Here is an 18,664-nt window from a genome sequence, read left to right on the forward strand (position 1 = left end):
GCACCTCAATGTATAAGGCAAATGCTAACAGCCATAAAAGGAGAAATTGACAGTAACACAATAATAGTGGGGGACTTTAATACCCCACTTACATCAATGAACAGATCATCCAGACAATCAATAAGGACACACAGGCCTTAAATGACACATTAGACTGGATGGACATAATTGATATTTATAGAACATTCCATCCAAAAGGAGAAGAATACACATTCTTCTCAAGTGCACATGGAACAATCTCCAGGATTGCTCTCATGCTGGGCCACAAAGCAAGCCTCAGTAAATTTAAGAAAATTGAACTCATATCAAGCATCTTTTCCAATCACAATGCTTTGAGATTAGAAATCAATTACAGGAAGAAAAACTGTAAAAAACACAAACACATGGAGGCAAAGCAACATGCTACTAAACAACCAATGGATCACTGAAGAAATAAAGAGGAAATCAAAAAATACCTAGAGACAAATGAAAATGAAAGCATGATGATCCTAAACCTATGGGATGCAACAAAATCAGTTCTAAGAAGGAAGTTTATATCAATACAATCTTACCTCAGGAAATAAGAAAAATCTCAAACAAACAACCTAACTTTACACCTAAAGCAACTAAAGAAAGAAGAACAAACAAAACCCAAAGTTAGTAGAAGGAAAGAAATCATAAAGATCAGAGCAGAAATAAATGAAATAGAGATGAAGAAAACAATAGAAAACATCAATGAACTCAAAAGCTGGTTCTTTGAGAAGATAAAGAAAATTGATAAACTTTCAGCCAGACTCATCAAGAAAAAAAGGGAGAAGACTCAAATCAATAAAATTAGAAATCAATAAGGAGAAGTTACAACTGACACCACAGAAATGCAAAGGATCATAAGGGACTACTACAAGCAACTATATGCCAATAAAATGGACAACCTAGAAGAAATGGACAAATTCTTAGAAAGGTACAACCTTCCAAGACTGAACCAGGAAGAAATAGAAAATATGAACAGACCAATCACAAGTACTGAACTTGAAACAGTGACTTAAAAACTTCCAACAAACAAAAGTCCAGGACCAGATGACTTCACAGGCGAATTCTATCAAACATTTAGAGAATAGTTAACACCTATTCTTCTAAAACTCTTCCAAAAAAATTGCAGAGGAACACTCCCAAACTCATTCTATGAGACCACCATCACCCTGATAGCAAAACCAGACAAAGATATCACTGATGAACATAGACTCAAGAATCCTCAACAAAATACTAGCAAACCAAATCCAACAACACATTAAAAGGATCATACACCATGATCAAGTGGGATTTTTCCCAGGGTTGCAAGGATTCTTCAATATCTGCACATCAATCAGTGTGATACACCACATTAACAAACTGAAGAATAAAAACCATATGATCATCTCAATAGATGCAGAAAAAGCTTTTGACAAAATTCAACACCCATTAATGATAAAAAAAAGTTGGAATAGAGGGAAGTTACCTCAACATAATAAAGGCCATATATGACAAACCCACAGCTAACATCATTCTCATTGGTGGAAAGCTGAAAGCATTTCCTCTAAGGTCAGGAACAAGTCAAGGATGTCCACTGTCACCACTTTTATTCAACATAGTTCTGGAAGTCATAGCCACGGCAATCAGAGAAGAAAAAGAAACAAAAGGAATCCAAATTGGAAAAGAAGAAATAAAACTGCCATTGTTTGCAGATGACATGATACTATTTACTATTTAGAAAATCCTAAAGATGCTACCAGAAAAGTACTAGAGCTCATCAATGAATTTGGTAAAGTTGCAGGGTACAAAATTAATACACAGAAATCTCTTGCATTCCTATACAGTAATAACAAAAGATCAGAAAGAGAAATTAAGGAAACAATCCCATTTACAATCACATCAAAAAGAATAAAATACCTAGGAATAAAGCTACCCAAGGAGACAAAAGACCTGTACTCTGAAAACTATATGACATTGATGAAAGAAATCAAAGATGACACAAACAGATGGAAGGATATCCTGTGTTTTTGGATTGGAAGACTCAATATTGTCAAAATGACTATACTACCCAAGGTAATCTACAGATTTGGTGCAATCCCTATCAAATTACCAATGGCATTTTTCACAGAACTAGAACAAAAAATTTTTAAATTTATATGGAAACACAAAAGATCCTGAATAGCCTAAGCAATCCTGAGAAAGAAAAATGAAGCTGGAGGAATCAGACTCCCTGACTTCAGACTATACCACAAAGCTACAATTATCAAAATAGTATGGTACTGGCAAAAAAAAAAAAAAAACAGAAATGTAGATCAGTGGAACAGGACAGAAAGCCCAGAAATAAGCCCCATGCACCTATGGTCAATTAATCTACTTCAAAGGAGGCAAGAATATACAGTGGAGAAAAGACAGTCTCTTCAACAAGTGGTGCTGGGAAAACTGGACAGCTACATGAAAAGAATGAAATTAGAACGTTCTCTAACACCATACACAAAAATAAACTCAAAATGGATCAAAGACCTAAATGTAAGGCTGGATAAAACTCTTATAAAACTCTTAGAGGAAAACATAGGCAGAACACTCTTTGACAGAAATCACAGCAATATCATTTTTGATCCACCTCCTAGAGTAATGACAATAAAAACAAAAATAAACAAATGCGACCTAATTAAACTTAAAAACTTCTGCACAGGAAAGGAAACCATAAACAAAATGAAAAGACAACCCACAGAATGAGAGAAAATATTTGCAAACAAAGCAACCAACAAGGTATTAATCTCCAAAATATACAAACAGTTCATGCAGCTCTATGTCAAAAAAACAAACAACCCGATCTTAAAATGGGCAGGAAATCTCAATAGACATTTCTCCAAAAAAGATATACAGATGGCCAAAAAGCACATGAAAAGATGCTCAACATCACTAATTTTTAGAGAAATGCAAATCAAAACTACAATGAGGTATCACTTCACACCAGTCAGTGTGGCCACCATCAGAAAGTCTACAAACAATAAATGCTGGAGAGGTTGTGGAGAAAAGGAAACCCTCCTACACTGTTGGGGGGAATGTAAATTGGTACAACCACTATGGAGAACAGTATGGCGGTTCCTTAAAAAACTAAAAATAGAAATACCATATGATCTAGCAATCCCACTCCAGGGTGTACATCCGTAGAAAACCATAATTCAAAAAGATACATGCACCCCAGTGTTCACTGCAGCACTATTTACAGCAGCCAAGACATGGAAACAACGTAAACGTCCATCAACAGAGAAATGGATAAAGAAGATGTGGTACATATAGACAATGGAATACTACTCAGCCACAAAAAAAGAACGAAATAATACCATTTGCAGGAACATGGATGGACCTAGAGGTTGTCATACTGAGTGAAGTAAGTCAGACATAGAAAGACAAATATATGATACCGCTTATATGTGGAATCTAAGAAACAGGGTACAAACAAACTTATTTACAAAACAGAAGTAGAGTCACAAATGTAGAAAACAAACTTATGGTTACCAGGGGATGGGGGTAGGAGGGATAAACGGAGATTGGGATTGACATATACACACTACTATACATAAAATAGATAATTAATAAGAACCTGCTGTATAGCACAGGGAACTCTTCTCAATAGTCTGTGATGGCGTATATGGGAAAAGAATCTTAAAAAAAAAGAGTGGATATATGTATATGTTTAACTGATTCACTTTGCTGTACGCCCGAAACTAACACAACATTGCAAATCATCTGTACTCCAATAAAAATTAAAAAAAAAAAAGAATGAAATATTGCCATTTGCAGCCACATGGATGGTCCTAGAGATTATCATACTAAGTGAAGTAAGTCAGACAGGGAAAGACCAATATTATATTTGGGTTGGCCAAAAAGTTTGTTTGGATTTTTCCTATGATGTTACAGAAAACCCGAATGAGGCTTTTGGGCAACCCAGTATTGTTGGGTTAAATGTGGAATCTAAAAAATAATACAAATGGACTTATTTACATAACAGAAACAGACTCACAGACACAGAAAAGAAAATTATGGTTACCAAAGAATGAGGTGGGGGGGGGGACAAATTAGGAGTATGGGATTGAAAGATACACACTACTATATTTAAAAGGGATAAACAATAAGGATTCACTGTAGAGCACAGGGAACTACATTCAATATCTTATAATAACTTATAATGGAAAAGAATCTGAAAAAGAATAGATTTATATATATGTGTACATATATTCAGCCATATTATATATATAACTGAATCACTTTGCTGTACACCTAAAACTAACACAGTATTGTAAATAAACTCTAAAAATGCAGTTTTGATCCTCTTTGGCCTATGTTATTCATTTAACCAACATTTATTGAGTACCTACTGTGTCCCTGGCACTGTTCCCAGTGTAAATGAGACAGTATCCCTGTGCTCAGGTAACCTACTTTCAAGGTGGGGTTCAGACAAAAAAATAAGGAGACAAACAAGAAAATGTAGAGCTGCAGTGAACACTGTGATGAGAGCAAGACTGGGCAAGGTGCAAGGGAGGGACTGGGAACTTAGGTAGGGCGGACAGTGGGGAGGTGACATTTTAGGGGGGCTGGAATGGTGAGGAGGAGAGCATTCCAGAGAGTGGGAAGAGCTAGTGGAAAGGCCCCAGCGTGGGAAGGAGCTGGGCATGATGGAAGGAGGCCAGTGGGGTGGAGTGCGGGGTGTGAGGGAGACAGAAGGAAGAAGGGGCAGGCAGGTCTGCATGACCTGGGAGCTGTGGCCAAGCCCCCCATTCTGGAGCCACTTCAATTTGCAGGGTCCCAAATTCTCGAGTTGTTTCTCCTTCCTAATTGTTTCTCTTTACGGACTTTGAATGGTGCCTCCCGCAGCTCCCCATCCTGCTGTGGCTTAACTTCACTAAATTCTGACGGTGGAAGACCACAACCAAATTCTTGTCAAGCACTCTTCACTGCCACTGGTCCCCACCCACATGTTGTCCTGCTGTGCAAATGACTAGTACTTGGGGCATGTCCCAGGGCCCACAGTGGCTTGTCTGAACCAATCCCAGTGTCCTGTGACAGGTGGAGGAACAAGACGGATCCTTGGGCGGGAGGACTCTTCTCACCGCCTGAGGCAGGCAGACTCCACAGTCCCTCTCACTCCAGAGAAGCAGACTCTCAGTCCCCATGCCAGCCACGTCCTCCAGCCCCACTTTGTGTTCCCTTTCTTGGAAGATTCTGATGGCAGCCCCAGAGCAATTGAGAGCCAAGGAGAGTTGGGCAGGAATCCCCCAAGGTTGGGTGCCATTTTCCCCAGGCAGCTGGGACTCACTGTACTTCTTCCACTAAAGCTCTTCTCATGGTCCAACCTGTGTACAAACCCACCAGCCTCACCCACCAGACCGCCAGCCTGAGGGCTGGGGCCTCACCGTATTCCTTTCAGTATTCCTGTTCCAGTAGCAAGGTGCTCAATAACTAGTATGGACTTGCAGACACCAAAGATGTTGATGTCCCTGAGCTTGTGACAGCACCATCTTGCTGTGTCTGTGCACGTGTGTGAGCACGTGTGTGTGCGTGTAACCGCATATGAGGTCAATAGCCACCATTTCTCAAGCCATACCCCCTCAGTAAGAAATTATGCTACAGCCCATAATGGGATGCCATCACTAGCACATCTATTTATTACCCTAAAAAGATGTCTTCTACATGTTTGGTGAAAAAGAGCAAAATCATATATAGTCTGATTCCTCTACCTTTTTTTGCCAAGATAAAAGAGTTAGTATATGCATAGAGACCCAATCTGGAGGCGTATACACTGAACTGTTAATGGAAGTCAGTTCTAGACCAACGCATCTCAAATGTCATTACTAGCTTTCAGTCGGAATGAGTGTTAAAATGGAATTACTGGGTCATGTTTCTGGATCACTGTATTAGAATCTATGAGGGAGGGGCCTAGGAGTCTGGAATTTTAACATGTCCCCAGGGGATCTGCTTATATTTAGGAGTCTGAGCACCACTATTCTGCAGCAGAAAATTACAGGCCCTTATCCTTTGTCCCAATATTTCTGTAACATTTGTAGCTTTAAAAAAAAAAAAGCGTATATTTCTTTTGTTATCAGAAAAAAAAATAAAGGTGAAAAATATGGGAAAGAGCAACCTCTTCCAACCAACCAAATGTTCAGTCATGTACATTTTGCATATTGGAAAATAGAGGCCTTTTGGTCAAATGAGGCTTTTAAGAGTTTACTCCAGGTAATGGCCAAATTCAACCCCAGTTCCTGCCTCCTGCCTTGGTCCGTGTGGCTTCTGATGGAGGCCCTCCCATTCCCCCATAAGGTAGGACTCTGGACTACAGGGGCCTGAGGGTCAGAATTTTTGCTCAGCCCCTGGAGGAATGAAAGGGGATCCTGGAGGCTGAGCACACCCGTCCCACACTCCCCTCCTGTCCCTCTGAAGTTTGTTTTCTTGGGAGCTAGAGGAGCTAAAAAGAAGGGGGTAGTGAAGACCAGGAGAGGCATTCATGCGTGGAAGCTGAGGAATTTTCCTGCAGCTATAGTGGGCTAGGGCTGCAGCTTGCATTAAAAAACTCCAAAAACCTCTTTTCCTTTAATTTTTGTCCCCCTTTCTCCAAGCTGACCGGCACCTGCAGCAGCTTATCTGGGCCTACAAACATCAGACAAGAAGTTTCCATGGCAACTCCAAACTTCCTCCTCAGCCCTGTATTCAGTCTAAATCTCCAAGGCCTCTTTTCAAGGCCTCAATGAGGTTTCTGAGAAGCCACCCACAATATAGCCTTAGGATCCAACCTTCCCCCACCCCCAACATGCTCTGTTCAAAGGACCTGGCAGGAGAAGCTGTACTGGCTAGAAAACTTGTCATGGGATCCGTGGAGAGATTATAAAAGGAATGAGCGTTGCCTTTACAACGAGTTTGAACCAGGAAGAATTTACCCGGTGGAGGGATTTCAAGCATGAAAACAGGAAAGTGCAAGGGAGTGGGGAAGAACCAAGAGTCTTATTTCAGAAAGCTGGCTCTCAACCCAGCTGCAGTTAGGCATGGATAATCTGTTCTCTTAGCTGCAGAAGGACCCTGGGGTGCCCCCGACCTCCAGCATATTTTAATTCACTTGTAGCTAGACAAAATATGGACAGTAGATCGAGGCACGGGGAAAGGGATGTGAGTACGTGAGTGGGTGTGTGTAGAGGGGAACCTGGGCAGACCATGGCTTGTCAAGCCAAGCAAACTTCCATAATGCCTGGCAGTGGGGTTGCCAAATGTAGCTAACAAAAATGCAGCATGTCCATGCATGTAAATCAATGAGGTTAGAACACACCCTCACACCATGCACAAAAATAAACTCAAAATGGCTTAAAGACTTAAACATAAGGCATGACACCGTAAAACTAGAAGAGAGCATACGCAAAACATTCTCTGACATAAATCGTACCAATGTTTTCTTAGGTCAGTCTCGCAAAGCAATAGAAATAAAAACAAAAATAAACAAATGAGGGACCTAATTAAACTTAAAAGCTTTTGCACAGCAAAGGAAACCATAAAAAAAAGGGAAAGACAACCTACAGAATGGGAGAAAATATTTGCCAGTGACGCAACTGTCAAAGGCTTAATCTCCAAAATATACCAACAACTCATACAACTCAACAACAAAAAAATAAACAACCCAATTGAAAAATGGGCAGAAGATCTAAGACATTTCTCCAAAGAAGACATACAGATGGCCAGTAGGCACATGAAAAGATGTGCAACATCACTGATTATTAGAGAAATGCAAATCAAATCTACAATGAGGCATCACCTCACACCGGTCAGAATGGCCATCATCAAAAAGCCTACAAATAACAAATGCTGGAGACGGTGTGGAGAAAAGGGTACCCTCCTACACTGTTGGTGGGAATGTAAGTTGGTGCAGCTACTATGGAAAACAGTATGGAGGTTCCTCAGAAAACTAAAAATAGAATACCATATGATTCAGCAATCCCACTCCTGGGCATATATCCAAACAAAACTATAATTCAAAAAGATACATGTACCCCTATGTTCATAGCAGCAGTATTCACAATAGCCAGGACCTGGAAACAACCTAAATGTCCATCAACAGATGAATGGATAAAGAAGATGTGGTACATGTATACAATGGAATACTATTTAGCCATAAAAAAGAACAAAGTAATGCCATTTGCAGCAACACGGATGCAACTAGAGATGATCATACTAAGTGAAGTTAAGTCAGAAAGAGAAAGACAAATACCATATGATATCACTTATACGTGGAATCTAAAATATGACACAAATGAACCTATCTACAAAACAGAAACAGACTCACAGACATAGAGAACAGACTTGTGGTTGCCAAGTGGGAGGGGTGGAGAGAGAGGGATGGACTGGTAGTTTGGGGTTAGTAGATGCAAACTATTACATTTAGAACGGATAAACAACAAGGTCCTACTGTATAGTACAGGGAACTATATCCAATCTCCTGGGATAAACCATAATGGAAAAGAATATAAAAAAGAGTGTATATATGGGTAAAGAAAGAAAAAAAATGCAGCATGTCCAGTTAAATTTGAATTTCAGATAAGCAACGAATAGTTTTTTAGCATAAGCATACCCATATAATATTTGAGACACACTTACACTAAAATAATATTCATTGTGTATCTGAGATTCAAATTTAACTATTTTATCTGGCAACCCTACTTGGCAGGCAGCAATGGAAGCTATGACCACCCTTCTGGGTGCAGAGAAGGACAGTTGCTGATGTCCACAGGTACCTGGGGAGGTGTCCCTCAGTCCATGCTGCAGAGAGATGCTTCCCTCCCTAGCAGGAACCTGGGCTGAGCTCCAGGTAGGAAACGAACCTCAGGTGGACCTTTACTACAGCACTGCATAGCTTACCAGGCATGGCCAAGCATGAGTTATTCCCCAGAGGTGACCCTTCCAGCTTAGTGGTTAAGAACATGGGCTCTGGTGTCAACCCAGATACCGATCCTGGCTCCACTGTTGGGTAGCTAGGTGACCTTCAACTTCCTGTTTCCTCATCTCTAAAATGGGGCATTCTTTTGAGGAATAAAGGAGGTATGACATGGGAAGCCCTTCACACAGTGCCTGCCACAGCGTCAGTGTTCCAAAGTGGTAGGTGTTATCTCAGTAACCCATTTAAAAACAGTAAGATTTTTATCCAAGTGAAAAAAAATGGGATTAAAAACTAGAGTCAGTACAATCTCAGCAATGTGAAACACACAACCCCACACAAATCTCGCATAGCAAAACTGGAAGGAGACATCCCCTAATATTACCAGTGGCTGCTTATGGTTAGTGGGATTACGGGTAAGGCTTCCCCCTATTCATTCTCCATTTTCCAAAACATTCATGATGAACATGTATTACTTTAATACTAAGAAATTATTTTAAAATAACTTGGAATGAAAAATTTTCTCGAAGTATTATATTACTTGGTGCATGATTCCAGGCTACTGTAAATGAAAATGGCTGCCATCTTGGGTTTGATTCTATAATCCCATCCTTGGGGGCTTCTAAAAGAAGGGGGCTCTTGCCTCTTTCAATAAATGGCCCAGTTGGCTCCTCACCCCAACTCTTACTTCTTGCTCTTCCTTGTGTGAGACAGCCAGAGTAGTGGCTCCAGAGGCACATGGCCCTGGGTTTGAATCTCAGCTCCACCCTTGACTGGCTGTGTGACCTTAGACAAGTCAAGTTACCTTCTGAGGCTCAGTTTCCTCATGTTTTAAAATAGAGGTTAAAAGTACTTACCTCCCTGAGAGAAGGGACTTATCCATTTAATTTATCAGCACATCCCTGTGCCTCGCATAGGGCTTAGTGCAGAATAGTGGTCAATAAATATTGGTTAAATGAATAAATGAATGAAGTTGATGAGAAGACAGATCTACAGTATTTGTCAGAGAGAGTGGCAATAGCTAGTGACCAGCAATCATTTGCCGTTATTAACTATTCTCAGAAGATGGGCAGACTTCACATAGATGGACCAAAGTTTGAATGTGCTTTCTACATGTTAGTGGGATAGAAAAGTTCCTGTAGCAGGACCATGGGCATGCTGCTTAAGCCGAGCCTCAGTGTCCTCATCTATTAAATGGGGATGACAATTAGCAGTGACTTTGAAGGATTGTGAAGACTGAGTCAGTAGCACAGTGCAAGCGCTCCCTCCATGAGGCCCCAGTAACCAGCCTCTGCTGCCTTCCTGACTTACAGCTGTGTGTGGTACAGTTGCCGGGCAAGCATGTGGCCCCTGGAACGACTCTGGTATGTCTGCTATTCTGGATGTGTTGCGAGTGGAAAATGTGACTGTTTGAGTGAGCCTCACAGCTGCAGTTCCAGGTTAGAGGGAACACAGGATCTCCAGGTTAGAGATACCCTATTCTCATCTTAGTGAGAAAAAAGGAACTGGATAGGGACACCTAGGAAGAGTGTTTTGTTAGGGAAATTTCTGGAGCTGAGGTTTGAAATCAGCCTCTTCGAATTATAGAGCTCCTCGCTTTCTGCTTGCCCTGGCTCAGCCAGATTTAAGATACCCCGCCCCAGGAAGGCGCCGCCAGTCCTGAAGTCTTGCCTAGACCGTGCTTTTGGACTTAGAGAACCATTGTTTCAAAGCTCCCAAGCAGTAACTCAGCGGCAGGATCTCCCCGGGGCGGGGCCAATCTAAGGAAGAAACGCCAATCGGTCCCAGAGCAGACTACGTGCGGGCGGCGGGCAAGCGCCGCTCCTGCAGGCCCGCGGCCAGCGGCTCCGGCTCGCCTAGCGCTTTCGGCTGGAGGGGTCAGCGGGCAGGACTACCGGGTGGGGTAGGTTCCTTGCCCAAGGCAGAGGGTAGCTTGCCTCGTGAGCCCAAGTCCCTTGACGTTTTCTAATCACATACCCCGAGCTGGCAGGGAGCCGGCAGGAGACCGATTTTCACCCCCTCTGAACGTCTCTCTCCAAGCACAGAGTCCGGAAGGAAACACCCCAAATGCTTACTGCGGGCATGGTTTTTCTTCTTTCTACATCCCTGTACGTTCCAAATTATTTTCACACTGGCCCTATATTACATTTGTTTCATTTTCCTAAATAAACAAACTATTGTCCAGAGTAGAAAAGTAATATGTGCTTACTGCAAATGAGTAAAAAGACAAATTAAAGAAACACTTATCCAACTCGCATCCTCAAAAACCACCACCAGGTGTTTCTTTCCAAATCGTTTTCTCCTTAAATGCATACCTATAGAAAACCCGTTCCTCACCTTCTTGTAACTTGTTCCCCCCTCGCCCTTTCCCCTCACTGGACATTGGAAGTCCTTCACCAGTGGGCTTGTGCTTCTTTACGCCCCACCGCGCGCTACCAGTCTTACCCATGTCCGTTCTCCCACGCCTACCAATGCCTCCTTCCCCGACTTGTGCGAGTCTCTGCTTAAGGGGCTGGCCAGGAGGTGGAAGCTTGCGGGACTTTTGTAGTCAGGGAACAGTGAGTGTGCGTATGTGCGCGCGCACCGCAAGTGCATATAGAGGAATAAAGCAATATATCTAATAAGGGTAGATCCCCAAAAGGACGAATGTAGGAAGGAAAGAAGGAATGAAAGGAAAGAAGAAAAAAAGTAATTAAAAAGAATGAAAGAACGGAGGATAGAAGGAAAGGAAAAGAGGAAAGCAGACCAGTAAAGAAGGACCGAGGCGCCCTGCTAGCCAGGGGCTGAGGGCAGTGCTCCCGCCATGCCCTCCTCGCGCTCTCCCGGAGGCGGGGGGCCGGGTAGACTTGCCCCCACTTACCGGACCTGAGCAGCACGGCCCGGTAGAGCCCGGTGGCCTCGGTGGGCCCCCGGACCCGCTCGCCCAGCCTCTGCGCCATGCGCCGGTGCACAGGTCTGCGGAGCCGGCACTGCAGGCTGGGAGCGCACTGCGGCGTGCAGCAGTCCCGGGTCGGAGCGCAGTCCCGGGTCGGAGCGCCTCCGGGACGGTGACGCTGCCCGAGAACCAAACCCCGCCGCGGATCAAGTTACAGTGGCTGCCAGAGGGCCAGGCCCAGAGGCGCCCGCAGGGGAGGGACAGGGGGCAGGGGCCAGGTAGGTATCCCTGCCCAGGCAGCAGACTGGGCCCGAGTAAGCGTCTGGCGTGAGGACTCCTGGCTTCAGGGTTCCAGGGCCAAGGTGAGAACCCGGTGTCCTGATTTCCAGCCTCGGTCGCCTACCTACTCTTCTCTATTTCCCTGGGCGCTGGCCTTGTTGAATGCTACAAGCGGGTGTGGGGTTCTGAAGTGCCATCCCTGGGATCAGGTCCAGCACCACTAATTAATAGCTGTGTGACCCTACGATTTAGTTATCTATTCTCACAGAGCCTCAGTTTACTCATCTGTAAAATGGGGATAACCATGGTACTCATCTCTCAGGGTTATGAGGGTAACCAACACATTATCTCTATCTCTAAGCACAGTGGCTAGCACAGAACAAACACTATATATTGGTATTTTTTTGAAAAGTGTTCCAAGGCATCCTGTGGTGGGTGACACTGAGAAGCGGGGGCTTTGCCGGGGGAAGACAGTTGTGATGGGAAGCCGGTGGGATTCCACAAGATTGATTTCTCTGGCTTTGTGAAATTCCTTTAACATCCAGAAATGGGAGGACCAACCAAGAGTCTAAAGGTGGAGGGGCAAAGTCAACCAGATAGTTTGGAAGATATAAGAAAACAACAACTTTGATTATCTAGCCTGTGTCTGGTGCTGTGCTAAGTTTCTTCTAAAACAAAAACTAATGTTCATGTGCTTTATGTCCTATTTTGTTTCATCTTCACAATCCTATGAATTAGGGTCTATTAGCCTTCCAATTTACAGAAGAGGAAACAGGCTCAGAGAGGTTAAGCAGTTTATCTGAGGTCACACAGTGTGGAGCTGTCATACAAACTTAGATGGTCTGACCTCAGAAATGGGCCACTCTGTTGCCTCTCCATTATCTTATTTACTCTTCACAAAAACACTGAAAGGTAAGTATGTTAACATGAATGTAGGAATCCCATCCAAGATACCACCTTAGAGGTGATGTAGTTGAGACTCAGGGAGGTGAGGTGGCTTGCTCATGCTCAAAGAGCTAGTTGGAGGAGTCAACACCCAGTTCAGTTCTTCACCCACAAAACCAATGCCCCTGAAATCTATAGACTGCTCTCCACACCCACCGCCCCACCCCGGAGCTGTCCAGGGTACTGGATGGCCTCTGTTTAAGGCTGTGTCTGTGGATCAGAGTCTTGAGCTGGCTGCCGGGGCCGTGGCCACACAGTACCACCTCCCTCTGCCTCCGTGTCCTCTCCATCCTTGGTGCCACCTAGGCCAGCTGCCAACCAAGTTGTCTCTGGCTCTCCCTTGACCACTGCCTAGGCCCAGCTTCTGCTCTGACTCAGAGGTCCCTGTCATCACACAGAATCCCAAGGACCAAAGTGACACACTTTGATCTTTGGATACCTCAGTCATTGGCCAGACTGATCATGTTTCTTATCAACAACCAGCCACCACGAGTGCCAGGCAGGATGCCAGACATTTGGCATTCACTATCTCATATCCATTCTTCAAAGGATGAAATTATATCTAATGTACCATTCATCTCATTTAACCCACTCTTTGATCAAGTATGGTTATGCCCCTTTTAGAGATGAGGAAAATAAGGCTCAAGTGACTTGCCCAAGATCACATAACTAGTTAGTAGTGGAGAAGGAATGTGAACCCACATGGTGCCAAAGCTTTTACTGCAGGAGGAAAACCAAGCCAGCTATTGAACAAGGTGCGGGTTCAGGAAAATTATGACTAAGGAATGTGCTTTTACAGAGCCTTACCAAAAGATTAACTCTGGTTGCATCCCCAGGGAATTCTAGGCGGGTCTGACTTACCTGATCCATTTAGTCTCTGCTTCTCATTTTCATTATGAAATATGGCCCCAGGAGAGTATTCTTTCTGTGAACAGAAAGAAAGTAGGTGGAGGTGAGGACCCTCTGTTCCTTGCCAGGGGGAGGAGTGAAGAGATATTCAGAGTGTCCCTGGATCTTTTGACCACAGAAGGGACTGGCCAGGGTCAAAGTCCTCTCCAGAGAAACAAAGTACTATAGTCCTTGGAGTGTGAGAGTGTGTGTGTGTGTGTGTGTGTGTGTGTGTGTGTGTGTGTGTGTGTGTTTGGGCATCATTTATGAGGCTCATGCTCTTTTTTTTAAATGACTATTTTTTAGAACAGTTTTAGATTTAGAGAAAAATCGAGAAGATAGTAGAGAGAGTTCCTTATACTCTGCATCCAACTTCTCTATTATTTCTCTCTTATTAAAATCCTACATATATGTAGATGTACATGTACATAGTATGGCACATCTGTTCTAATTAAACTAATTATTAAACTGTTAACTAATTATTAACTAATAACATCATTATTATTTATTTTGAATCCCCCCCAATTCATGATGGAAATCACTTTATTGAGTCTGACTGGGTGTGAGGATGCCTATTTTTTTTTTTTTTTTAATTTTTATTGGAGTATAGTTGATTCACAATCTTATGTTAGTTTCAGGTGTACGGCAAAGTGAGTCAGTTATACATATACATATATCCACTCTTTTTTAGATTCTTTTCCCAATTACAGAATATTGAGTAGAGTTCCCTGTGCTATATAGAAGGTCCTTATTAGTTATCTATTTTTATATATAGTAGTGTATATATGTCAATCCCAATCTCCCAATTTATCCCACCCCTGCTTACCCCCTGGTAACCGTAAGTTTGTTTTCTAAATCTGTAACTCTATTTCTGTTTTGTAGATAAGTTCGTTTGTACCCCCTTTTTATAGATTCCACATATAAGCGATATCATATGATATCACTTATAACATTATTATTAACTAAAGTCCAGACCTTATTCAGATGTCCTTAGTTTTTACCTAATACTCTTTTTCTGTTCTAGGATCTCATCCAAGATACCACATTACATTTAGTTGTCTTATTTCCTTAGGCTCCTCTTGGCTGTGACAGTTTCTCAGACTTTCTTTGTTTCTGATGAACTTGACAGTTTTGAAGACTACTGAGAGCCACGTTCTGGTATGTGAGGTCTCATCCGCACTGTTTCTTCTACCTGGATTGCCTTTTCCCTGCCTTCCTGGCAAACTCCTCATCCTTCAAGAGCAATTTCAGAAGGCTTCAGGGTTTGGTCCTCAGTGTCATTTCTTAGGCACCTTTTCTTCTCCCTCTACTCTGTCATGACTTTAAAAACAACTCTAAGCCAATGATTCCCAAATGTTTATTTCTAATTCAGACTTTCACTCTGAGCTTAAACTTTGTCCAACAGGCTACTTGACATCTCCACTTGAAAGTCTAATAGGCCCAACTCACCATAGCCCAAATGGAATTCTTGACCACTCTAGCCCCTGACCTGTTCCCCCTCTGTCCTCCCATCTTAGCAAGTGGCTCCGTTCCAGCCCTGCGGCTCAGGCAGGAGCCTGGGGTTTGCCTTGCCCTGTCTTCCTGCAACCCCATAGTCCTCAGCTCACCAAATCTACCTCCTGGGATCCCTTCAATCCATCCACTTCTTCCAATGCCCCCACCCTAGCCCACGTGCCTCCCCACCCCATGCCTGGATGTCTGCAGTACCTCCTTCAAACCATTCTCCTCACAGATTCCAGAGCAAGCTTTTAAAATGTAACACAGACTCTGATCTGGCCCTACTCAAAACCACCCTTTGGTCCTTCCCTTTGCACTTGGAATCAAACTCACATGCCCTCCCCCTGACCTTCAAGGCCTCTGCAACCTGTCCCCTCCCTGCCAGCCTCTCAAATCCCATTTATTTGCTCCTCCACATGTTCAAGGTCTTGGAATGCCTCGGTGAAAATAGACAAAGGTCCTTGACCTTGTGGAGCTGACATTCTAGCGAGGGAGACAGACAATGAGCATAATGAATAAGTAGATAGTGTGTTAAAAGGTGATAGGCACATGGAAAGAAGGAAAGTTAGAGTTGGAGAGGAGTGGGAAGTGGTAAACGGGGGCAGTGGTGCGTGGTAGTAAATGACTGCTGGGGGGGGCCTCACTGAGAAGGCGAGATGCGAGCACAGACTTGTAGGAAGCCGGGGAGTTAGCCACACAGGTATCTTGGGGAAGCAGGTCGCAGACAGAGGAAACAGCTAGAGCAAGAGTCCTGAGGCTGGAGTGTGCCAGAAGTTCAGGGAACAGCAAGGTGGCCAGAGTGGCTGGAGTGGCGGGGATGCAGGGGCCATCATATGAGGGAAGGTCAGCGAGGAAACGGGGCCACCTTCCTCACACCCCACACTCCAGCCACCGGGAACCACTTAGGCTCCCTGAAAGCCATGCTGTCTCTAACTTCCCCACTTTTTCACAAGCTGCCCCTCTACCCAGGGGGCACTCCCCAACTCTGCCTGGCTATTCCTTTTTATCCTTTAAGTCTCTGCTGAAATGCCACTTCCTCAAGGAGGTCCCCCTTGATCACATGATCCCACGGAACCCCAGATTGCCCTTATATTAATAGTCACCACTCAGTTATGATTGTTTGAGCCTGTCTCCTCCATCAGACTGTCCTCGCCTTGAGGGGGAGTTGGAACCTGTTCACAGCTGTCTCCCCAAGGCCTGATCCAAAGTTGGGCTTGGATTGGATGCCCAATAATGATTAAAAGAATGAATGAAGTGAATGAGTGAATGAATGAATGCACCCACACTGGGAACCCTGGGCTCTATGAGGAAAGTGGGTGATTCCACAGTGAGTAAATCAGGGCTGGAATGAGGGAGGCCCCCTGCTGCCTGCCCAAGGATTACTCAGGGTGGACAGAAGGGCCTGGGGTCCTGATGTTTCCCCCGGCGTGCTCCAGTTTTGAGCTCTGCCACCAAGGAGGGCATAGAAAAGGGAGGGTGTCTGGGATTTGGCCAACCCTCTTTCATGGTTTAAACAAAAGGAGTAAGAGGACAAGTAACCTCATCTGTAGAAGAAAATTCTGGGACAAAGAAAAAGGACATGCTCCAGAGGCCTGGAAGGGGATCTGAGCTTCTTCTCACATCTCCCCACACACACCAGAGAAGTGAGGCTGGGTCCCAAGGGCAACTTTAGCATTACAAAGCCAGACTTTCCTAAGGAGCAGCTCCCTGGACTTGGAGTTCAAAGAATTGTCCCTTGCACGCCCGCCAACCCCCCTTGCATGAAAGATTTGTTGGAAATCAGTCCAACTTGTGTTCAGTAAAACTCAGTGACCCCGGAAGAGTCCTCTCCCTGAAGTGACTGGAGTTTGGTGATCAAGAAAACGCTCCACTTGCCAAGGCAAAGCCGCCTGGATCTTTGCTGACGTATTGCCTTTGGACTGGTGGGGGAGAGAAGGGGGGAAACTGGCAAAATGGCATCTTAGATAAACATAGAAGGGTCTGAATTCTGACTTTAGGAGAGATGAGGGTAGGACCTCAGAGCATTTGTCCTTGTAGCCTGGAGTGAATCACAGTGAGGTGTGTCTCTGCACGTCTTTGTTTCGCCCCCATTAAACTGTAAACACCATGAGAACAGGGACTGAGACTTATTCAGGCACGTATCTTCAATGCGCAGCACATTCCCTGGCACATAGGTGCTTAGTAAAGAAAAACCACCTTAATGATTGCGGCAAATGTTTACGGAGCACGTCCTAGAGCTGAGCGCTGGGTTAAGACTTTACCGATGTGATCTCACTTAAATCTCATAATACATAGTCCTTTGAGATTAGGGAAGAGCTGGGGTCCTGTTTTGTGGATGAGGAAGGAAGCTGCGGCCTTGGACAGGTTAGGATACACAGCTGGCAGTGGTAGCATTGCAATTAGACCGGAGGCAGTCTGACTCGCGGGACCCTGCGGCCCTAGCCACATTCACAAATCGGGGTGTGTGTGTGGGCAAGAGCCTGCACCCCACTCTACAGAAAAGGAAACTGAGGCTCAGAGAGGTTAAGGAACCCTTCTGCGTGGATGCAGCTGGACCAGCCTCCCCACCAATCTGATTCTTAAAGGTTAAATGTTATTTAAATGTTATTTGTAACATGACCCTTGGCTCCTACCCACCCTCCTCCCGTTCCCCATTCCTGAGCCCATAAACACAGGGCTCACAGGGCTCACAGCGCGCCCCACACCCCGCGAGCCTCTGCCTCAGTGCCTCACTCTCAAAAAGCCACCGAGCTGTGTGAGGCGACACCTGCTGCTTCTCGCTTCCATCCCCAGGGACAGGGAGAATCAAAGCCAGCCATCCTTCCTTTAAAGTGCTGGGCACTGTTTGGAGAAGGTGTGAAACCCTGGGACCTGTTCCTTCCCAGGGGTCCATTTACATCACACTGGTGTTGGGTTCCATCAAAGGCAGCCTCCAGGGTCTCGTCACGTCCATTCATTCCAGCCCCTCCGGCCTCAGAGACCCAGAGCACTGCCCTCCTGGAACCAGGCTGAGGTACTGGGCGAGTACCTTCCTCTCCTCACCTGCACTTGGCAGGTGGGCTGTTTAATTTGCCTTAAAAGCTTGTAAAATAGTTCCCGCAATATATAAATCCATTGCTGCTTTAAACATTTGGAACAACTCAATGCATATAAATTTAAAACATTTCTCCTTTCTATCCCCTCTCAGCCTCAATGTCACCCCTTCCCCAGAGTTATCACTGTTTTTCATGCCGTATGTGTGTTTTGGCCATTTTTCTGCAGCTTGCTACTCTACA

General features: G+C 44.4%; 1 protein-coding gene across 4 annotated transcripts in view; it reads right to left on the bottom strand.

The window, feature by feature from the left end:
• FAM107A (family with sequence similarity 107 member A) overlaps positions 1–18,664 on the bottom strand; it is a 66,578-nt gene that overhangs the window by 25,044 nt on the left and 22,870 nt on the right. The window contains exon 2 of one of the 4 annotated variants that reach the window (XM_061197095.1): positions 13,866–13,929. The exons of 1 other annotated variant lie outside the window; for it this stretch is intronic. Coding sequence is in view for 1 of the 3 variants with exons in the window: in XM_061197091.1 (XP_061053074.1) it covers positions 11,766–11,844 (79 nt within the window). In the remaining 2 variants the exon portion in view is untranslated. Of the gene's footprint in view, positions 1–11,374; positions 11,402–11,765; positions 11,885–13,865; positions 13,930–18,664 lie in introns of those variants that run through there. 2 more of the 4 variants (XM_061197091.1, XM_061197094.1) reach the window with 2 other exon arrangements.

Source organism: Eubalaena glacialis, chromosome 7 (genome assembly GCF_028564815.1).
Source record: "Eubalaena glacialis isolate mEubGla1 chromosome 7, mEubGla1.1.hap2.+ XY, whole genome shotgun sequence".
NCBI lineage: Eukaryota > Metazoa > Chordata > Mammalia > Artiodactyla > Balaenidae > Eubalaena > Eubalaena glacialis.